This window comes from Vicugna pacos, unplaced genomic scaffold (genome assembly GCF_048564905.1).
Source record: "Vicugna pacos unplaced genomic scaffold, VicPac4 scaffold_141, whole genome shotgun sequence".
NCBI classification, from domain to species: Eukaryota; Metazoa; Chordata; class Mammalia; order Artiodactyla; family Camelidae; genus Vicugna; species Vicugna pacos.
Window position 1 is genome coordinate 54,326 of NW_027328821.1, and position 23,342 is coordinate 77,667.

General features: G+C 40.8%; 1 protein-coding gene across 1 annotated transcript in view; it reads left to right on the top strand.

Moving 5' to 3' along the window:
* The window catches only part of LOC140695110 (uncharacterized), an 80,619-nt gene that overhangs the window by 29,966 nt on the left and 27,311 nt on the right, over positions 1-23,342 (top strand). Inside the window, exons 6-7 of the mRNA XM_072958017.1 lie at positions 10,133-10,193; positions 10,727-10,847. Of these exons, the coding sequence (XP_072814118.1) occupies positions 10,133-10,193; positions 10,727-10,847 (182 nt within the window). The remainder of the gene's footprint in view (positions 1-10,132; positions 10,194-10,726; positions 10,848-23,342) is intronic.

The window sequence follows — 23,342 nt, forward strand, 5'->3', positions numbered from 1 at the left end:
AAGAATTTCCTTTGGGTATTAGTCTAGCCAGGAAACACAGAAGATGATTAGGAAGGAGACTTGTAAACCACTGTAATATTAATTTGACATTTGTTGAGCACCCAAAATGTGCTACATTCTTTTCTGAGCGTTTTACAGAAATGAATCCTTCAATCTTCTCAACAAGCGAGTAAGGAAGGTTTGATTGTTATCCCAGTTTCACAGTGTGGAAATTGAGGCACACAGAGGGTAAGTTGACCAAGGTCACAGAACTAGTAAGTGGCAGAGCAAGTATTTTAACCCTGGCTGTATGGTATTGTGGCTCCCAGAATGGGCTTTGGGTGTTTAGATGTATCTGCATCCCTCGATTTCTGTACGTCTGTGCATCAATTAGCCCAGAAAGGACAGGGAAAGGAGAGTTACACAGGTGCTCACAGTCGTGTCTCGGCAACTGTCCACGAAGAGTGCACCGTGATTAGAATTAATTGTTTTCCAGGCAGCAGATCTGTTGGTATAACAGAAATTTAGTCCATTGAATTCATCTAGAAATCCTTCCTGCTCTGCTTCTGTCCACACTTGCCATGTGACTGCCTGCCCGTGTTTGGGCCGTGGAGGAGAACATATACTCATGGTTGAACTCTGATATTGCAGTCTGGTTCATAGTTTCACATCTTCTGTTACATTAATAAGTTAAATTTCTGGTTTTCTTGCATCAGTGTCTCATGAGTTTGGTTAATGTGAAACCAGTCCATGGGAGCCCAGGGGTTATGATGGTATAAATTTTTAGCACGTTGTGGCACTTCTAGCCATGCAGACATGACTGGGGGATGTACGCCTTTCTCACTGATTTCTCCCAACAGCAGGGTCCTCTCACGGATGTGAGGCTGGGAGCTCTCTGAGTAGCTCAGTCAGAGGCCAAGTCCACCAATCCGAAAATGATGAAGTACCTGGAAGTGGGTTTAATAAAAGTAAAGGGCTTCCAGGTAGTCCGATGGGCTGTTCAAGAAATTTGGTGAAAAGCTGTCCACTGTCTGTGGTTTAGCTGCTTCTTTGCTATTGAAAAGTCTGGAGTAGATGAGGGGATTTTAAAAAGCAGAAAGGAGTGATTTCAGGTGGTACATCCACACCGGTGAGAAGTGATGGATGACCGCCTGTGTGAGGCACAGACAGAGTCTTACAAACTTCATAAAACAGCTTCAAATGCTCTGCCATCTGAGTGCGCTTCATATGGGGTCCAGTTCATCACTGGTCACGCTGTGAGGGCAAGTAACTGACGATGGCAGAAAGGACACGGAGGCATCAAAAAGGTCTCACTCATGTTCCCTGTTTAAAGAATGTGGCACAGTGTATTATATTTGAGCTGGTTTTTCACTGAACAGTTTTTAGTGTTTTCTGGGACTCCCCAGTGCCCCAAGGTTCCATGCAGCTGGGTGTCCCCTCATTGCAGCTCCGTCAGCGCTTGCCCTGGGCTGATGTGGTGTCACGGGAAGCAGGACGGTCAGCGTCCCCGGCTCCTCTGAGCTCCGTCTCCTCATCTGCAGAGCCTGGTTTCCCATCCGTGTCTACTTAGTAGGGTTGCTGAGAATCACACGTGATGGTTATCAGGTGTGATTTCTGGTTGTCTCTGCGATTGGCAAATAGCCAATAATTGATAGAAACTCTTGTTTTTTTTATTGTAATTGTGTCTCCTAGATTGCAGTGGTTTTTAGTCTGCATTTTTTTATAACTTTACTCATTTTTAAATATGCCCTTATTTTATTTATTTTTTTTTTGAGGTACTGGGGACTGAAGCCAGGACATTGTGCATGCTATGCAGGTGCTCTACAACTGAGTAATACCCACCCTCCTTTTCTGCACTTAAAAATAAATATTGCAATACACAAAATAGCTCTTAAACTCCATCATGGGACCTGGTCTCTGTATAGGCAAATGAACACGTATACTATTTCAATAAGAATAAATGCTGTTGAGACATAAGTTTCTGAATCTGTTAATGTGCTTAAAAACGATCATAGCTAGTGATAAACACGAGACTTAGATCAAGGACTTTTTAGGGTATGTTTTGCCATCATGGGAAATTACATTCTACCGAGAAGGCTAATTGGGTCTCTTTGATATTTGGATGGTTTAGCAGGTGATCAAGGCTTTCCAAAGCTGACAGTTTTGTATTTTAAACTAACTACAAAGTTATCTTCTAGAAGATGGAAATCCTAAGCTTGTGAATTTCCCAGTAATCCAGGGGGTATGTGTCTGTGTCTGTGTCTGTGTGAACGTTTGTGTGTGTGATTTCAGGAATGTAGAAATAAGTTCCATATAGACTTCTGATATCTTTCTCTTCCAGTTCAAGGTTTAAGCATATACTTACACAAATAAATTGATTTTCTTTTGTCATTTGGCATATTGGCGGGAATAAGAGATTCTCATACTTGTTTCAGAAGGGTTGGGAAGCATGAGCTTAGAAAACGGGAGGAGAAAGAGGCAGGGAGACACTTCACACTTTGTGCAGTATATGAGAAACGGTAGCTTTTCTTTTCTCTTTTCTTCTAAAGCAAACTGGCTCTGAATTGTAACACACTATTACTCAGAATTGCTTTTCTAATCAGATACAAGTGCCTCAGATTTTTCAAGGCAACATGAATGATGAAATGTGTTTTAGCATTTATCTTTAAAAGTAGTTTTATTTCTCAAGTAAAAGACTATAGCCTGTTTCTTCCAGCGTCTCAAGAAATTCTCATTGATCTATGTACATGTTCTATGTGCTTATTTTCTTTTCTTTTTTTTTAAGTGCTTGTTTCATTGTGGTGTGAATCAATGTTTAAAATTTCTGGATTTTGATCTTTAGAAAATGCTGATATATCAGAACTGTTAAAAACCTGATTGTTCTTTGGTCCTTGTTTGGTGGGGCACCCTATTGATTACTCTTGTCTGTTAAAGAGAGAAATTCTTCCTCTAGCCTGCAGATCATTAAGTGTATGGTTTGCAGTATGCCTTTAAATTTCATTGAATGCATTGAACATGATTGTCCAGTGAATTTTGAGTTGACTCATAGTAATGACTTTGCTTTGATTCTGTGGCTTTTGCTCCTCTCCACAAGAGCTTGAATTCTCTGTTGCATTTTGTATACGTGTTCTTCACAGTGGAAGAAATTTTGCATTTTTTACAGAGGTGGTTTTTCCTAACACCTCTGAATGCCTTCTGTAATTGATACAACAAAAATCTGTTATTTCAATGCTTAATTATTTCATAAACTAGTTTTTGGCTTAATCAGAAACAATGACAGAGTGATAATAAAAAATAGGAAAACTTTCCTTCCTTTGAAGAATAGAAATCAGGTGGTCAGGCTCACCCATGCTTTGGGCCTGACACACTTAATCTCATGTCATTGTGTATCATGATTCGGAGATGGAGTTGCTTCAGGTTTATTGATTTTTGTTTTAACATTTGTGTTGAATTCTTTCTCCAGGCTTATGTATCCTGTTGGGTTTGTTGAAACTGTAGAAGGGAAACAAAAGCTTTTTTTGGTTTCCGGAGGCCTGAGTTGCTGATGATAAGGGTTGAGGGTGGGCTGAGGAACAGAGTGACACTCCCTCTGCTCCCAGCTGAAATTGATGAACAATGAAATCAATTAAGTGTATCGGTATTTGACCAATAGAAGTTAGCGAGCCCAAACTGGCTAGTTATGCCCAAAGAAAGTACTGAATTCACCTGCAGAATTAGGTGCTTTACCAAGAAGAAGCAGCTTAGAGCAATCAGAAAAATCAGTCCTATGATGAGATATAAAGTAAATATAATATCTTTTATTTCTGAAACTTTTCTACGTTAAGTTGTGTAGAGCTAAAATTAAGTTTCAAGCACCAGGAGTTAACAGTGTGGGTGGTTCTGTATGATCATTATTCAGGAATGTGCCTAGACTCTGCTAGAGTGGCTGAAGCTGGCAGGAAAAGACCCAGAGCCAGGATTTGTCACCTTAGGGTGTCCTCCATAATGGTTCCATGTGGGAGCCCATGATTGGGTTAACAAATTGTAACAGACCCCAGCCGCCTGTCAAATTTAAGAAGAAAACGTATGCTTAGTAACTGCTTTGCAAGCAAGTGCCTGTGCATCCTCACTCCTGTCTCCTTGCCTTAAAAAGCAGAGATAATGCTTTGCTTGCGTAGATGATGTTTTAGATAGCACTCTGCTCATCGCAAAGCAATGACCCAGGCCCACAGCTATAAAGGCTGGGCTTGTGTGCAGTTAGATACTCTATTATCCCCCAAGCAAGGACCTAGCTGGTCTGGTGGTCTGCTTTGTAATTCACATGTCTAAAGGATGTATCTTATTCCCCTCACCCCATGACTTACCTAAAGATACACTAAGCCTTTGTACTCATGGTGGATTCTACAATCTCTGTCTCATCCTTCTTTCCCCAAGTTCCTGCTTACTATCACACAACTGTTAATGACGTTTTCCTTTGATTATACACAATAAATATGGGATCATTTGAGAGGCTCATGGAGTTGGGTCCCTACGCCCTCTCTCTTTCGTGACTTTTTCCACAGAGTCTTGAGTATTCATTCCCTGTACGTAAGACTTCTGCCAGCCAGAACCCACAGTTCCAGGTGAGAAGGATGCAGGCTTTATCTCTCCTACCCGAGGGAGAGAGAGTAGAAAATTGAGATCTGCTCTTCCGTGGTCCCTTCCTGCCCCAGGTCTGCTCCAGTTCACCTGCAGCCTTCTGGCCTCTGCTCACACTGCCTCTGTCCCAGGACTGACAGCAGCCTTTTCTTCCCTGGTAAACATTTCCTGTGCCTTTTAGAAGTTGGTCTCTTCTCTGCAATACAACCCTGGCAGATGTGATGGTGGTAAACGTGCTGGAGGGCAGTCACTTGGGGACTGCCAGGAGCCATGCTGATTCTCCTGAGTCTCTCATTCGGGGTTACAGAACTGTCGAGCAGCAGAGGAAGCCCTTTAACGTGAGGCCAGCTCAGCATTGCATCACTTTCATTTTATTTTTGAATTTTCAGTGGAGAAATTATTTGTAGCAAACTGTTCCAGATTTTTGGCTGCCTGCTTTCCTCACCACCATTTCCTTGTTGGCTCTGGTGCTTGTTGTAAGAACCAGGTTTCTTCTCTGGTTATTTCTAGCAGCTGGGCTTGCCGAATCCTTGATCTGCATTTGAAGCAGAATGCTTCTTCGTGATGTCAAGCTGATTTTCCTATTTCTGAATATTTCGTGTACACTCAGCAACTCTTTCAAGTGAAATGCTCTTGTCCAATTCTGTTAACCCATATTTGCCGATCTCCTGCTTTCATGCTGAGGGCAGTTTCTTCTTCCTGTAATAAAAGTTAGCAATTTGCATTTACTATTTGAAGGTTCTGGCCCTAGGTGCTTTTGTCCTTAACAGTTTTAATACAATTCACCCATTAAAATGTGCAGCGGTTTTTACTCAAAGCCCAGAATTGTGCATCGCAGTCAATCTTAGAATATTTTCATCCCCCAACAGGAAGCCCTGTATGCACAAGCAGTCATTCCCATCTTCCTCATCCTCCCCCAGCCCCAGGCAGCCATTGTTCTCTCTCTATGGATTTGCCTGTGCTGGACATTTCATGTAAAACAAGTTATTTCATGTAAATGGAACTGTCTATTGTGACTGACTTCTTTCACACTGAGTAACTTTTTCAATGTATTTCCAGGTTGTGGCCTGGGTCAGTACTCTATGCTTTGCTATTGCTGAATTATATTCTACTGTATATCTGGGCCCTACTGTTTACCCATTCATCAGGTGATAGTCGTTTGTGTTGTGTCTGCTTTTTGTTTGTGAAGAGTAATGGCGCCGTGAATACTCCTGTAGGAATTTTTATGTGGACATTTGTTTTCAGTTCTCTTACTTGTGTGACCAGAGAGCAGAAATGCTGGGTCATTCATAAACCAAATGTTCAACTCTCTGAGGACCTGCCAGGCTGTTTTCTAAAGTGGCCACCCTGTGTTACATCCTCAAAAGCAAGGGCTGCGCGCTCCGCTTCCTCTGTGTCTTCATTAGTGCTTGTTACACATTTTTTTTTATTATAACCTATTGTAGTAAGTGTGAAGCGGTTTCTCCTAGTGGTTTTGACTTGATTTCTTTTACAGCTAATGATATTGAACATCGTTTGATTGTGCTTATTGGCCATTTGTATATTTTCTTTGAAAAATACATTTTCAGATACTTTATACACATTTTAATTGAGTTCTCTTTTTCTTGTTGAGTTGTAGGAGTTTTTTCTTTTATTTGAAGATACAAATACTTAATCAGATAAATAATTTGAAAAAATTTTCTCCTCTCAGATGTTTTTTCACCTTCTGGATGGTGTCCTTTGAAGCAAATTTTTAACATTTGATGAACTCCAATTTATCACTGTTTTCTTTGTTCCTTGAGCTTTTGGGGTAATATTTAAAATCTGAGGTATTTTATTTAAACTTTTATATAAAAAATAACTTAATTCTTAAGACTGTTCTAGGAGATGGGTGCTGTGGCTGTCCCCAGTCTATGGATAGGAGACTGAGGTGCAGAAAATTTCACTGAAATATCAGTGTCACAGCTACCCAGTGCTGTGGGATTTCAGACCCTCATGTTTGTCCCCAGCATTTGTGATCTTCACCACCATGCTCCACTACTGCCTGGAATCATTAATGAAAAAGTTTTCCTTTTTTGATTTCTTGATTGTTTGTTTTCTCATTGGGGAACTCACCTCTTCATTTTCCTTGCAGAGATCTGTGTAGGTTTATTTTAGATCTCATGTACTTATTTATTACACAGGCTCCAGCGATGATTGTGCCTAGTTGATCTAATCAATTCATACTCAAGTCTTTCCTGCTCATGACACTAAAAAGAGAGTCATGATTTACATAATGCTCAAAGAAGAATGTACTTGAGTGATTTTATTTTTCTAACCAATCAAACAAATCAAATAAAAACCCGGTGTTGGAACAGATTATAAGCCCTGCAGAATAGGGTCACTGTCTTCCTTGTGTTTCATTTGATTTGTCACAGTGTCTGGATAGTGCCTTGCTGTCCAGCAGTTTTGTGAGTATACGGTGCTCGTGAATCATTGTAAGGAAAGAATTTTGACAACAGACTGTGTTGTTCATTTCACAAGGGAAAAGATCATATAGAAATACTGCTCAGATTTATTTTAAAATTAAGCTTGGTGTTTTGAGAAGGGTTCAAGAAACCATACAAAAATCTTTTTCACTAATTTTAAATCTATCTTAGACACATTATGCATACATGGCAGAGTAACTTATCAACTAGTTTTGACAAGAGGAGTGTATTATTGATTATCTATTTTAGTTGAAATATTCTACCTGGGATAAAGTAATCAGTGCCCATAAATGAACAAATATGTTTGTATTTCTATGCAACATGGGGGCAGACTTCATATGTTTTTATATAATATATATGACTGTGTGTTTTAATCTGTCTGTCAGTGTTTTTATAGTTTTTCATCAATGTTGTAACTTTAGAATTCTTCTATGGAAATCACCCCCAATTCTAGTGCAGTTTGTACTGTGTATCCTGTCTTATGCATGGGATTCCACTGTCCCCTCACTGAGGAATTTCCTCTCCTATTGAGTTAGTAGCAGAGTTAAAGGAACTGTGATTTCTAGGCCTTTGCTCTCCATGTGTTTGCAGTTGGCTGTCAATCAAGATTTTCTCTTTCGTGAGTTTTCATTGTTCAATTAGAATTTTGGAAATAACAATTAATATGTTGCAACACTCTCCCTAGAATCTTGATGTGTTTGTGCTTTTCCGTTTCCAATTTACAAAAAATGTAAATGCACTCTTGTTTTTAAATAGTCCTTTTTCACTAGATATTTGTTTACTTCTTTATAGTCAAAATATTTTTTTCCCAATGAATGAATAGGTTTGCATGTTTTAAAAGATACCTTACTTTTTAAATTTCTTATTCTAACAGGTATATTCGTTGTACAGAATTTAGAAAATAAGGATAAACACAATTATAACTTAAAAATGGCCTCTAATCTCACCTGGAGATACAGTTGTAAGGTTTGAAATTGAGAATTACAAGTCCTCTCAAACTGTTCTTCTATTTCAAGTACGGTTTGGTTACTGAGATCCTCGAATTCCCATATGAATTGTAGCAGCAGATAGTCAGTTTCTGCAGAGGAACCCACTGGGATTGTGATCGAGTCCACGTTGAATATATGGATCGCTCTGGGGAGCACTGCCATCCCAAGAATGCTGTCATTTGATTCAGGAATGTGCGTGGTGTGTCTGTCCAGGTATTTAGGTATTCTTTAATTTTTTTCAGCATTGCATAGAGTTTACATTGGATTATTTTACTATATATTTTGCCTTTATACTGAGGACAAGTGTGCAAGGTACCGGGATCAGAAGTGTATTGGAGCTCCGCAGCTTGCTGCCACCATGGACGCTGTGCTCTTGCTTCGCCCACTGTACAATGTTGCACAAAATAGGACCTAAGTAACTCTCTCTTGAAAGAATGATTATATGATTGCTGGATGATGCTTGAGAGTCCTTGTGATGATGTCTTTTTCCCAGAATTTCCCCTCTTCTTTACTATGCCCTTTCCCTTCCTTTCCTCCAGCCTGTGTTTCAGCCTGCCTGTGGCATTGATTTTCCTTGTCTGTGGACTCTTCCTTTCACTAGTTCGTGATAATGTTACATGTGAGATGTGGAAACTTGCTAGATGTCAAGAAAGAGGAAATCCATTGCATTCTAGTTTTTTTAGAGTGTGCTATTGTATTATCGATTGAAATGAAATCAGGCTGACCCATTGAGCCATCCCCTGAGCTCTTTTTGCCTTCCTACAGGTGATACTGCTCTCGTTGCTGCATGTGCCCTTCCCCCAGACTTGGTTTTGGGGTTGAGTAAGTCACCGTCACTGGAGCCCTCTCTTTAAATGATGAAGAGAACATTTGCTCTTTCTCCCTGTTTGGGGACTTGGATGAGATGAGGCAACAGATAAAGAATGGAGCCCCACCTCATTCTGACCCCCGCTCTTTCCGTTCCTTTCTCCAGGGGAAGAGTACAATTCAAAAATATAAAGATTGTGAACTAATGAGATAGACAAGACAACCGATCATTTATTAAATACCCTTTCATGCCAGAAACAAATGTATTATACACACAAAAAGCACATAAAATACGGTAGTACTGTGGTTACAAACGTGGGTCCGAGTTCGAGTCCTGGTCTGGAGTGACAAGTCCTGTGAGATGGAGAATTGGTAGGTCGGCTTAGCCTCTCTTGGACTTGTTTTCTGTCCTGCAGAGATGGGGCTCGCTAGGCGTCCCTCCCCCGTAGAGGTGCTGAGGGGTGTAAAAGACACGTGTAGGCAGACCGAGCACAGCTGCTCTTTCCTCGTAAGTGCAGGATAGCATCGCTTTTGCGGTGATGGCTTTATGACTGCACCGTGTAGACTCTCAGTGCTCCAAAGGGATGCCTTGCAGATTGGAGATGGGATTCTCACTTCTGTATATACCCAAGGATTGTGTTATTGGGCCTTGCTAATTTGACTCTATTCTTTAGAAAGTACATAATGTAGATATATTTTTCAAACATGCATGATTTTTTCTTTTATTATTTATAGTTCTACCCTCTCATCTCTTGGTGTGACTTTTCATGGAATCCAGGAAACAGTCCTAAGCAACCTGCCTCTTCACACTTCTCCGTGGCGGTTTCCTTCCCTGACTAGAAGAGGGTTTTGCATAGGTAATTTTGATTGCTCCCCTTCTCTTGGAGACTCTCTGTTTTTCTGCCCATCTCTCACCTGTCCATCTGTCCATTTCTCTACCCACTCATTCTTCTGACTTGTTTCAATAAGCATTTCAGGCAGCTTACAGAAGAACAGGTACCAAATAAACAGGTGAGAAAATGGGGCCAAGTTCATACAGTGAGGCTAGGAGTTGAGCCTGTGTGAGAGTTGCCAGCGTGAGACACACGCCTCTGCCTTGTGACTTATAAGATAGACAACATCAATGTGCCTGAAGCTCCCAGCAGACACAGGGAAACAGGGTTTGTGGGAGATGCTCATTGGCTGTGAAATAAATAAGTGGCTTAGTAGAAGCCCAGCCTTTCCAAGTACTAAGGCTTAGGAGAATATTTTAGTGTCTTCCAAAATCAGATTATTGCATCTTTTCTTTTTCAGAGTTTTATGTATAGTTGGTTTACATTCTATACCTGGAAATTTCTCCAAAACTTCTGCCCACGTGAGTCCCATGACTCGGGAATGGGGTGGTTCTGCTCATTGACGGGTGTTGGCCAGAAACGGAAAATGACAGCCTCAAAGGAGCCTGGGATTTATCAGTTATGTTTTGTCAGTGCTGTAGATTTCAGAAAATGCTTTCACCTTTTCTTTCCATCTGAGGCAGCAGCGCGCTCTCTTACCAGCATCAGGAGCTCAGGGCCACGGGATGGTGGGGGCTGACTGCACTGCCGTCAAGACAGCTGAGCTAGTCACTGCAGGTGTGGTTCTTTTACATACTGCAGTTCATGCTCTTTACTAGAATGTTTCAACAGGGAGTTAATTAACTGAGTTAATTAACATTTTATAAATATGATGCTTTGTTGAAAAGACAGTCATAGGCAGAATATAAGTTGTGATCACTTTAAAAATGGTTTCATTACTGAAATTTCAGTAGGAAAGATCCAGTTTATCTTATTTCCGCCTCTCTTTAAAAGTAACAAAGAAACAAGACAGAAAAAGCAGAGGATGATTTCTGTTCTTCCTCTCGGCTTGCAGGTGCCCTCACCTCCAGTGGCATCCATCCAGACACCAGCACTGACACTGGCCGTGCTCAGAACTGCCTCAGCCCTGAAGACACATCTGACAAATGGAAGGGGGCCGCGCCCTGTTACAGCAGGTGCTCTCACTTTGTGGGTCCTTATGTAACTGCGCGGTGTTATTCAGGATCGCCCTTTCTACACTTTGTGACGCTGCTGCGGTGTCTCCTAGTTATTTGTTTCTGTAAGTACTCGTGTAATTTTCCAATGTGTGGTACTAGACATCTAAAAATGCATTTTTCAGATGAAAAATAGTGTGTATTTAATATAAATGTATGAAAAAAGGGTCAAATGGATCTATCCTGGTGCCAGTACTCAGAGATAATAATTAACACATTAACATCTATTTTCTGTTCTTTTCATCAGTGTGTATTACCTCTGTCATAAAAACCAGCGAGCAATGTGTGCCTGTATACTGTGTGGAGACCTCCATTTTCCATTCGGCTTATTACACATTTTTCTACAATATTCTATCTCCCCTGGCATGATTTTTAATGACTAGTATAGCATTCTGTCTTGTGGAGTCCTCGTCCATTTTACTTTGGACTTAAATAAACTTTTAAATTCCAAGTATACTTAACTGAAATTCTGAAAAGAGATCTGTTGTGGTACCGAAAGTCCCCTACATCCCTTCCCCTTTTTTCCTGAGAGTAAAAACTGCTGACAATGTGGAGTATATATTTCATGACCTTTATGCCTATGTCATATAAATAAACTCATACATACACGTATATGAGAAATCTATGTCTATGTGTGTGTATATATGCTTTATTGAAAAATAAGGCCATACTATATGTTTTCTGCAGCTCGGTTTATTCACTCAGGTATATATCACAGACGTCCTCTCTCTCCAGACTCACCCGGTCCTTTCAGATAGAGTAGAGGGTTTTCCTGATATGCAGGTTTGGTCTCTTGTGTAAGGACACCTTTCGTGGGAGCGTACTGTGGACAAGGCCTTGGACCACGCCGAAACACCGGAACTTTAGTGCCCACAGCTCACCGTGATTTACCGCATCATTGTCTTGATGGTGGACACTTAAGTTTTCTCCATTTTCCACTGTCAGAAAGGGTGTTTGACTGGCATACTTCTTATACAAACATTCCTGTGTTCTTGTATGAGTATTATTTTCGTTAAGGTTTCTGGAAATTTAGTCCTTGGATGTGACAACTACATAAATCACAGGCTCCTTTCAAGTGAATCAAGAAATTCCTTCTCCTGTGGGGCATGAAAAGATGTAGAATAACTTATGTAACCAATTCTCTATCGCTGGATATGATTTCACTTCAGCTTTTCTTCTCACCATTGTAAACAGTGCTGTGTAAATGCTCTGATAAGTACATCTTTTTGAACTGAATTTTTCTAAATGAAACGATTCCAAAATGTGGAGTTCAGCCTGTGTGTACACACGTTTTTCAGAGTTTACATATCCATTGACATGTCATCCTCCAAAAGATCGCTCACAGTTTGTTCTCTCAAAGATGGACACTAGCTAGAATATCTTTTAAAAATATGTGCCAATATGATGAGCAAAAGTACTTTTTCATTGTTTTAATTTGCACTTGATGACCAGTGAGGTATTGAGCATTTTTCACTCATTAGCCATCTGACTTTTAAAAAGTGAATGATCTCTTTTGTCCTTTGCACACATTTAAGTGAGGCAGCTTCTTGTTGCTTTGTGACAGCTCTATGTATATTATGAACATTAACCCCTTGTCTTCATCAACATGTATCAGAGAGCTTTTCCTTGTCATATTTTGCCTTTCATTTTGTTCAGTAGGTTCATTTTTGTTGTGGCCCAAAATAATCTTAAGATTGTAAATGTCTTCTTTTTGGGTTTTATTCCTGATATTATTCTTAGAAATACTTTCTTATAATGGTATAAATTTCTTCTGTAGGTTTTTTTAATCTCTAAGATGGAGATGATGATGGTACTTGTTATAGTGAAGAGAAGTTGAATTAATATGAGCAAAGAATTATATTCGCTGTTATTAGTACTTTCTAATATTCACATCACATTCTGTAATTTTTCTTGCGGTCATTATGACTGGAATAGAATTTGTTTTTTCCAGGGGATTCTCTGATTGTCCCAAGACAATTATTGAATTCCTACTTTGCTTTTTAACTTGAAATCCCACCTGTAAAGAATACTTATGTACACTAGAGTCTCTTTTTGAGCTCATGGTTTATTTTTATCAATCTTACTTTCTTACACTAGCACTATATCTTACATATTGTAAACATTTATTTAATATCTGACAGTGCGATTTTTTGATTCTCTTTTCGATCCCAAATTTTCTTGGTTAGTATTATGACTTTATTATTCCTGAAGAATTCTAATATAATTTTTCAAGTTAAAAAAAAAAAGAAGTGCTCTCGTGGGATTTTTTAGTACTTTTGAATTATCTTTAGGAGAACGTACATTTTTACAAAACTGCTTTCCTGCATACAAAATGTTGATGTCTCTACTTTCACACCTCTTACTTTACCCCACAGTACAGTCCTGTACTTCCTCCATGTACAACATGGGCATTGTTTTTGAGTTTATTCCAGATTATTGTTGATGTTTTTGTTAATTATTTAAGTCAGAATTTTTTGCTATTGTATATTTTAACTGTTAAAACTGACACCTAGGAAGGCAGATTCGGTTTGTAAATACTCACTTTGTAACTTCTCATTTAAAATTGTAAGTATTAAGTACTTGTTACAGAATCCTTTCTTTTCTGTTTTTAAAAATTTGTTTCCAAGATTCTCAAAATGGTCATAGCAAAGTAGTATAGGTGGGGACAGAGATGGAGAGAGGTAGTGTGGCTCATGTACAAACTGTGAGCACTTTCATGGCTGTGTTTACGCTGGAAAAGCCGCTGAAGAGTCCAGGATAAAACAGGGGTGGCTTTGTATGCAGTTGAAAGCCAGCTTTCTTGCCTGGTGAAGCCTGGTGGGCGTGACAGGTAGATGATCAAGGTCGAATGGAGGTTATTGGCTGCACAGAGCGCTGTGTCTGAGAACTGGAGAATATCGCCATGGGAAATGCTTGGTGCCAGGAACAAAGCAGAGGAGCTGGGGACCCTGTGTGTTAAGGAATTTCCAGCCCTCGGAGTGGGAAGATCAGACTCTGCATTCAGATCTGAGTTTGAATTCATCCTCTTTAGTTTACTTGTCCTCTGACTTTGGTCAAGCTATATACCCTATTTCACTTCCTGTTTTCTTATCTCTCAAAATAGGAGAATTACAGCCTGCTGCCAGATTGTTTGATCAGGTTAAATAATTAGTGTCTATAAGATGCCACGTACAGTCACAAGCTCAGTGAGAAATGGGCTGTCACCTGTTCTTCTGCAACTCAGTGCTTGACAAGACATGTGGGAAAGCCAGTCCCTAATTTGTGTGTGATGCAAGTAGGAACAAAATTAATGTCTTGCCTTTCCCTAGCAGTATACTTACAGCTTTGCTTCATTTACTTCTTTCCTCCTTTCCTTTCCCCTTTCCCATCCTCCACCAAAAGATCCTGAGACTCTCTCAGAATAGTAGATTCAAATTACTTTAAAGGTTGGCTCATCCTCATGAAATGATAGTAACATAAAAAAAATCTGTGCACATCCCACAATACATTGTATTTGATTTACACACACACGTGTGCACACATACACACACACAATCAGGCTACCTTCCACTTGCAGAGGGATAAGGACCACTTTTTCTGAGTTTTCACTCACTGAGCTTGAGAACAATGTCTCTTACACAGACTTTCACCAGGCTTCGTGCATGGTGTTTTTAATTGAATTTCGGCTTTGTGGCCATAGATATAGTCTCCTAATAGAAGAGAGAAAGTGGAGACATAGACATTCCGCTGAGATATTGGTGTCATCATATTTTAGTTGGAAAGGACTTAAGACAGCATAGAGTCGTAATATTATATGGGTGAGAATCCATGATGTTGTAACTTGGACAAGAACATGGACCTTCTGCCGTCTTGTCCACAAAGGTGAAGAGGCAACTGGGCAGGGGATGGTAGGGATCCTTCTTGCTTGAGTTCCATGTTCTTGCTAGTTTTCATTGCTCAGTTGCCTTTAGTTTATGTCCATGAGGCCTCTCATGGGAAGGTCACTCTGTCCTGATAGATTGAGTTTCTTATCAGCAAAAAGCTCTGGACCCACTCATATTTCCCAGAGTTTTCTGCTGACCTGCTGACACTTTATATAATTGAGACCTAAGAAACTACAGAATATAAAATCCTTATTGTTATTGTTTGCCCTCGAGTTCCATAGGAAGGGGTGCTGTCTCAGGCTGTCTAAAGCCAGATCTGAACAAAGATAGGGTGACAGGCTGTGCTGCTGGTCCTCCACAGTTGAAGGGGATTTCCAACTTAGCTTTATATTCAAGGCAGATGAGTTCAAATCTTGCCTTTACCAGTTATTATCTTTGTGAATTTGGGGAGAAACTGTACTTTTTTGTGTCCAAATTTGTTTATCTGTAAGTAAGTTCAGTATTTATTTTAAGGTTTCTGTTTTAGAATTGAATGAGCTAATACTCTCATTTATACCTAAACTAGTGATCTCATGGTTCTATGCTGGTGCCTTGGTAGTTGATTACTAAGGGACTCCGCAGTGAGATTGGGGGTGGGGGACCCTGGATAATAGAGCTTATATTCCAGGATATGCTTGTAAAAGACTGGATGTGCAGTGGATTTTTAGTAAATATCTACTCCTTTCCTAATCTGCATTGATTGTGTATATATCTTTATACTAATATATGAACAATTTTTATTGCAATTTAAATATCTTTGTAGTATTTACAATATCTAGTTATAAAAATACGTGAAATAAAAAGATTTGAATTTATTTTCTTTTCAATAAGCAAAACAAAATAAAATAGAAAAGAAAAAAGTTTTGAAGGAGTAGAAATAATTTTATTTCTGTGGAATCAATTCCTTGTAATAGGTTTTTTGTTCATGTTGTTAAAAAGCATATAAAATTGATAGGTGGTGAAATACTGGAAATGAGGAAACAGTGGAGACATACTACCTCTAAGGCAGTCAATTTGTTACCAAGTCCAAACTCGTTCTGCTTGCTGCATGACAGGCCGATTAATCGGGAGATGAGATGTTGGAGTAAGGAAAAGAGACTTTATTTGTAAAGCTGGCAGACCCAGAAAATGGCATATTGTTATCCAGTAGAACTCTCTTCCCCAGGGCAGAATTCAGTCTCCTTTTATACTAAAAAGCGGCGGGGATGTGGCTGGTTGTTGCAAACTTCTTGCTGTATGAATTGTTTGTCCTTGAAATCCTTTGTTCCTGCAGCTGTCCATGTGGGTCAAATTATGGTGCCCCTGTAAAACCTCCAAAAAAAAAGAAAGGTTATTCACTATTTTACAACTTGCCATCTATACATAAGTGTAGAAGAGCAAATATCCTTAAAGATCAGAGCCCGGAGAATAGGCCCTCCTGGATATTTCAGGCTAAAGGCAACTTTCTTTTACAAAAGGTGCAGAGATAGCAAGTCTGAGCCTAGAAAACAAGGTACAGGATTAAAGCCAAATGAACACATCTAACATGGAGTGAAATTTGTTCTTTCTATTACAATTTCTTTTTCTCCCTCATAAATAATTTTAGTAAGAAACATGAGCAATTTTTTTATTTTTGCTTCTTAATAAAGGACTACAACTACAATTTAGTGAGCAGGGATGCTGTGCGTGCCTTGGTGTCACAGCAAACTCTTGTTGGTGGTGGTCGACCCTGCAACATGCCTGATGCCCCGTGAGTGTTGGTGAGGGTCCCCCTAACCAGGGGCTCTATTCAGGAACCACCATATGCGCGTTGACCTCTGGCACCTCTTTTTCAGCTGCAGGAAATTTTTTCAGATTCTATGATAGAAAAATCACTCCAGCTAGGGATAATCAGGGAGTAAAGGAAGAGGAAAAGGGCTTGAAGTAGAGTAGAAGAGAAAGACAGAAGCTCAGGGAGCCTGGGGGCTTGGCAGCGCTGCCTCGGGAGAGAGAGGAGCAGAGGTGTGGATGGGACCGGCTACAGAACCAGCTCCTGCAGCTTTCCCTGCACCCAAGCCACACAGCTTTTAATAGGGCCCAGGACTCTCTCCTGGCTGGATGTCACCCTGGGCAGAACCTTGAGAATCGAAGGTAAGGGGTGGGCAGCACTCACCTAGGGGGTCACTGAGGACTTTGGTCAAGTCCACATTGACTTTTCCAGTCATGTGCCTTCACCTGTTCTTTATCTCAGGATCTGAGAAGCAGGAGCAAGGAACTCAGGGAGAGATGCAGGAAGATATCTGACTGTGTTAAGAGACGACAGTCACAGTGACACTGGGAGCGAAGACACTTGCAGCAAAGTAAAATAACTTCACAACCATTGCATCAGAGCTGCATGTGTGAGAGAGCCTAAGCCTGTCTCAGAGTGCAGGGGACAAGCGGAATGGAATGGTAAAATTAACACTGACAATTGAAATTTTGTTAAATAGCCTGCTACTTTTAATTTTATCACTTCACTGTATGCAGGTGTATTTCTATGAGCATTTATAGGTTCACACAACCCCACCAGCCCCTCTTGCCCCCATGGGGGATGGGATTTCTCAAGCACAGTGCCCCTCCTGCTTGCTTGGGCCACGCTGCGGGTCCTCACCTGGGGCCGGACTGCTACAGTACACTGAGTCCCCGAGGCACGGCCTGGGATACATGACAGGAACAACTGTGCTCTTGGCTGAGGGCCTCCATTTCCCCCTGCAGTGTAAGAATGCCGGTGACTCAGTTAGAAGCATGCATCCAAGCCGTCCTTCCGTGTCATCACCATCTAGAAGCGGTGCCTGAATCTTCTGAATTTCTGCAGAATGTGGTTTACAATCACCTTGAACAAGTGAGTGTGTGTTCTCTTTCAAGTGGAGGAGTTACTGCCATTTTCCTGGAACTTACTCACCACTAGTCCATCTGATTTTTCTGTGCTAGGATTCAGTATGGCCTGCTAATAACTCTGCAGTCAGGTCTAGAAACCCTGATGAAGAGGATTATTTATTTTCTTTCTTTATATGATAGTATTTTACTTTCAAATTTCTGAGTTTTCAGTTCTTGGAGGAATGTTTTGGGGGTTGGAGAAACAATTTTGCTCTTACCATCTTTGTGACCTGTTGCTATATGCGTCTCACCTGTCTTCTGTCACTTGTGAGGCGGTTCTATTTTTGACCCTGTCCGGGTTGTTCATATTTTAAAACATAAAATCTGTAAAAGTACAGTCCCTTTTACTCTGAAGACATTCCACAAATACTCCTTTAATCTGGGTATGGTTTTAAGAAGACACAATAATTGGAATATATACTTGCAGGTTGCCAGTGCAAAATCCCCAAATTAATAGTCGAGCTTAACATCTAAAATCTTTCTAATCTACCATGGATTTGTATGGATAAGTGAAGTAGTTTGCTAAGAACTCAATCCTCCCAAGCTGATGCTCTGCCAGATGGTGGAGCCGAGGGACGAGGGTGTGTCCTGCCCTTACTGAGCTGACAGTTTCATGGCAAGGACCTTCACCAGGTGAAGAAATTGAAGTTTCTTCTAAGAACAGTGGGTCTGAAATGAGTCCAAAAGCGTGGGAGAGACACAATCACATTTGTCTCAAGTAGGGGAGAGTGGCTGTGGGGCCACCTGGGAGACTCATGAGTCCAGGTGGGCAGTGTTGTTGGCTTCCAATTGAGCGGTGGGACGGTCAGTGGGTAAAAGCGAACAGATTGAAGGCATGTTTAGATGGTAAAGAGGAAAGGATCAATGCTGTCTGTGAAGGTAGGATGGAGTAAGGCCCAGGTTTCTGGGTGGATTAATGAGTTAAATAATGGTCCTGCTGTGTTCTGAGGAGGGAAAGCAGCAGAGGGAGTTCTGGGGGAAAACTGATGAGTTCAGCTGTGGGTAAAGTGAAAGGCTGTTAGATGTGTGGTCTGGGAGCTCTGGTGAGAGCCAGTAGTGAGTAGGGGGCGGGGAGAGAGACTTTCAAATCATTTTGTCTTGTGAAAATACATACAAGAATGAGTAATGACACAACCCCTGTATATTCTGGATTTAAAACCCAGTAACATTTTGCTATATTGACTGCAGGGGTTCTTAATTTTTTAATAGAAATAAAATAAATAGAAACAAAATAGTGGAGTTAATGAATATCTTAGAGTTGATGTGTGTCCTTGTATGTATTTTCATACCTCATCTGTTTATAAACATAATCTACAAAAAGTTAACTTGCTTAGCATTAGAGTTAAACAGAGGGACGTGACACACTCTGTTGGTGGTTCAAGGTGATTTCTTGGGCAAATTATGTAGCCTCTCTGTGCCTTAGTTGCATCTTCTGTGACTGCCCCCATGCCCCTCATCACAGCTGATTTCCTAGACTTGAAGTTGGGAGGGAGGCTGCTGAAGGGAGTAAGAGGTGGCAACTGCTAGGGTCTCTGAAGAGAGAGACAAAAACAGATTAAAGCCGAGAAACTGAGTGCTAATACCCTCAAAGGAGAAAGAATCCCTTAGTTTTTTGAGCCACTTAGCCTAAGAGAACGAAAATCATGTGGATCCAAAGCTCTTGAGCATATGAGTATTGTGGGTGGGAGGGTTTCATCAGAAAAGGGTTGAGAAAAGGCCTTTTGGTTTCCTTTTACGTTTCCAGTAAGGATGAGGCGCAGAAGAAAAACCACCCGTTTCACAGTAGAAGGTGCTGTTTTGTGCGAAACTGTCCGAAGGTTGGAAACCATTCATCAGTGGTGCTGGCAAAAGAAGAGACTTCTGGATTGGGTGGGGCACTTGCTGTGACTTCCAGGTGACCTGCTGGCTGGGGGCTGTGAGGCGGGCAGTAGGTTTGCAGTGTGACCTGGGTATAATCCCTGGCATTGAGGCTGCTGATCTGACTAGCAGAGCTGGGCAGACACCGTCCTAACGGGGCTGCTCGGGATGAGGCCTGGGACACCTGCCATGCTGAGGGCGAGAGGAGAGCTCCCCTGAGGTTGTGTCCCTGTGAAGATTAGAAACGTCCTCCTGCAGGGGAGGAAGAGCCTCTGAGCAGCGGGCCGGATGCACAGGCAAGACCAGCCTGAGCACGGAGATTTCAGGAAGCCGGAATTCATACAGGCCCGAACAGCCTTGTTCCTGAGAAACTGGAGGGAAAAGATGCTGCAAATGCAGGCTAAGTTCAGACACTATTGTGTGTCATGAGTGATAGGAAAAGACTGTTCAGGCAGCCACGAGAGAACCCTGTGGTTGTCCCAGTTGGGCGTCACACAGGAGGGAGGAGCAGAGTTATATACTTTGCCACTTATTAGCTGTGTGACTTTGAGCAATATCACCCCACTTCTCTCTATATATATCTACATCTGTAAAGAGACACAGTGACAAGCTCGTGTCATCAGAATGCTTTGTTTAACTCTGATCCCCTTTGTCCAGTCCTGTCAGTGCTGCCCTGCAAGGTTCTGCAGCGGCTGCTCTTGCCCTGTGATGGGAGGGCATAAAAGGGCATTGTAGCACCCGAGGGCAGAAAGGGGTTGCTTTAAAAGCAGACATGTAGCGTCCTGCAGCTGCAGACCTGCAGGCAGTTTGGTTCATGGTCGTGGAGAGGACTTTGGAGGCCTTAGCGTCGTCTTAAGACTTGTTTTCCCTTGGGGACCTGATTTGCCTTTGCAGATTAATGTTGAAGATTTGGGCTTCTGGCAAAGCTGTTTTCAGAGATGGGTATATACGTAAAATATCATATAAAATAAAATGATTTATTTAACGTGTGCGACTTTGCAGCTGTTGGGAAGAGCTGTGTTGGCCTGGTCTCCACGGGGGACACCAAGGGTCAGCAGAGCGTGCGGGAGGGAAGGCAGCCTGCAGTGCTTCTGCGGGGTGTTCTCCCCAGCAGGGCGCTCTGCTGAGTTGTCTCTTCTCTGAGTTTGGTTGCCAGAGGGGCAGACAGCAAAGTAATGAGTTCTGGAGGGATTGTATAATGACAGGAAGAAATAGGAACCAGGAGATTTTCTGGACTAAAACACGCTTTTGGTTCCTGATTCAGTGTGTTCCATTACAGAATTGATGAGTTGTGTCTATTCTGGAACGTCATTGAAATAAACGTTCAGCCTAAATGTTAAGGGCTTTGATTTATTTGGCTGGAGGACTCGAGCCGGGATGACAGCCTCTCAGATCACTCTGAGGGACTGCTCCCAAGAGGTAGTGGAGGAGCTAGGATAAATAGAATCTTTACAACAAAGATCAGGTAATTGGAACAATAAAATATTGCTTGTTATCTAAAGAAAACCAGATATCTCAAGTTCAAGTATTTAGTGGTTTTCTATGTATGGTGGGAAGCAAACATTTGGGTCATTGAATTCATTCCTTTGGCAAGCACCTGGCTATCTAGGGCCAGTATCCTGTCCTTTCTTGCACTGAGTCTGCTCAGAGGGCACCACTGTGAGTGGCTGAGAGGCCGGGCTGTAGGCATGAACTCGCTGGGGGTTGGCAGCAGCCGCTGATGATTTGGATTCAGCATTCTTTGTTTACTGACATGGTTGCAGTATTTTCATGCACATTGTAGTATTTTCATTCACAGTGTTCCCCCTTGGTCCTAAATTCGACCAATATTTTGAGAGACATTTCATGACCAATTTTGTCCCACGGTGCTAGGATGGCTCATTCCTAGTTCAGGTGAAGAATCTTCTGAGTTGCCATTCAAGGTGTTAGTTTTTTTTATCAGGCCCTGTTGATACTAAAAGTTCTCTGGATCACCTGTCTTACTACTCTATTATGATCCAGGAAGTGTTTACCCATCTTTGCTCATTCCCATACCTAGAATCACACTATTATATTTATTTTATTCAGGGTTATAAATTTTATCTGTTTCTTCAAGATGTTTAGCCATCATCCATCTTGTGGGCCTAGTTACACATTGGGAAATGTAACAGACAACAATTTTATAAAATAGACAGGATATAAGTAATACAGCTAGTAACGTTAATAAAGTCACGAGTAAGAATTTAATAGTCGAGAAGTTGTATTTTTGGGTTAAAATTTTGCTTGTGTTTCTGAGTTTGATCCTATGAGAAAGTTCATATTTATGGTCAGGGTCAGGGCAGGTATTAATTGGCCAGTTGAAATCTCCCACCTTGTAAGATCAACAGTGGCCTAAACAGAACTATAAATTCTTTTTAGAATAACGTTTCTGAGGGCTATCTAGTTAGAGCCTTGGAGTAGGGAAACCCACCAAGGTAACACAGAAGTACTAGACATAGGTAATTTATCATAAACTTAACAATTGGAGTAGTTCATAATCAAAGGTTGGAGAAATTATCAAAGTAATTGGTATACAGTCCTGGTCCGGTGTCTTGGGTCAGCAGTCTAGCTCAGATGTCGTCTTCTTCTCATCCTGGTATGGAAGCTTTTTCTCCATTTGGGCATTGTTTTAAGGTGAGCAGTGCTCTATAGGCCAGTGCACTGCAGGGGCTGTTTCAGATAGGAAATGAATCCGAGACTCCGTTTCCTTCAGCTTTGGTGTGTATGGTCTAGTTAAGAGTATCTGAAAAAGGGTCTTTCCATTCAGGTTGGAGACAGTTCTTTAAGTCATGCCTGTTGCAGTATGTATAATCCCCTGGCTGCAGGTCATGGGGCATTGGAATTTTACCCAAGGATAGATTACTGAGCTTCAGAATCAAACCTAGAGTATTCTTTTCATAATTCAATTAAACTGTACAGCAGTGTGACATAACAGCAAGGAATGATCTGGGAAGTGTCTTAGTAAATATGGACCTCAATTAACAAAACTAGAATTTAATATCCACTAAAATATAATTTTTTTCTCTCTAAAGTTACCCTCAGTTTTCTCAAATATAGCCAAATCAAGATTAATTTCTTTACAAATTAAATCTGATTATTTGATCATATAGGCTTTTTAAATTGACTGTGTTGGAAGTTTTAATACGGAGTCTCAGGGTAGAATGTTAATAAGGTTTTCTAAGGCCAAGAAAGCCACGTCAAGGCTTTTCATGGATTTTTGCCTTACAGATTTAGGTAAATTCTTTTCTCTTTAAAATCCTTAAAATACCTTTATACTCCTATATCTCTTAGGAGATGATCTCCCTAATTTGTCTGATAGAGCCACTGGGGACCTAAGTATTTTTAGTCTTTTGAGGGATCAGATAGAGAGAAAAGATAACTGTTCCAAGTCTGTATACATAGTTATAATTTATCAAATTGCTGTGAACCATAACTAGCTTAAGGAGAAGAGATTCTTTATGTCTGGGAAACAGGTTAAAAGGCAGTAGTATTTCAAACAATATCAAAAATTATAACCATATTCAGCTGGTTAATCAGTCCCATGTAACTAATTCTTTTAATGAGAGTTTTCATTAGAACTTTAAAATGTCTTACCCAGTTTAGTTCAGTGCTGTAGTTTGAAATTTATTAGAAATCAGTAAATCTCCTTGAAGAGAAAGCATTTTGCAAAACCATCAGAAGAAAACAATTAACTGTCTATAAATGACAAAAGATTTAAAAGCATGGTTAAACACCGTTACACTATAATCAATAAAGAAACCTGTTCACTATACCCATAATTATCACTGGTAACATTTCAGATAAA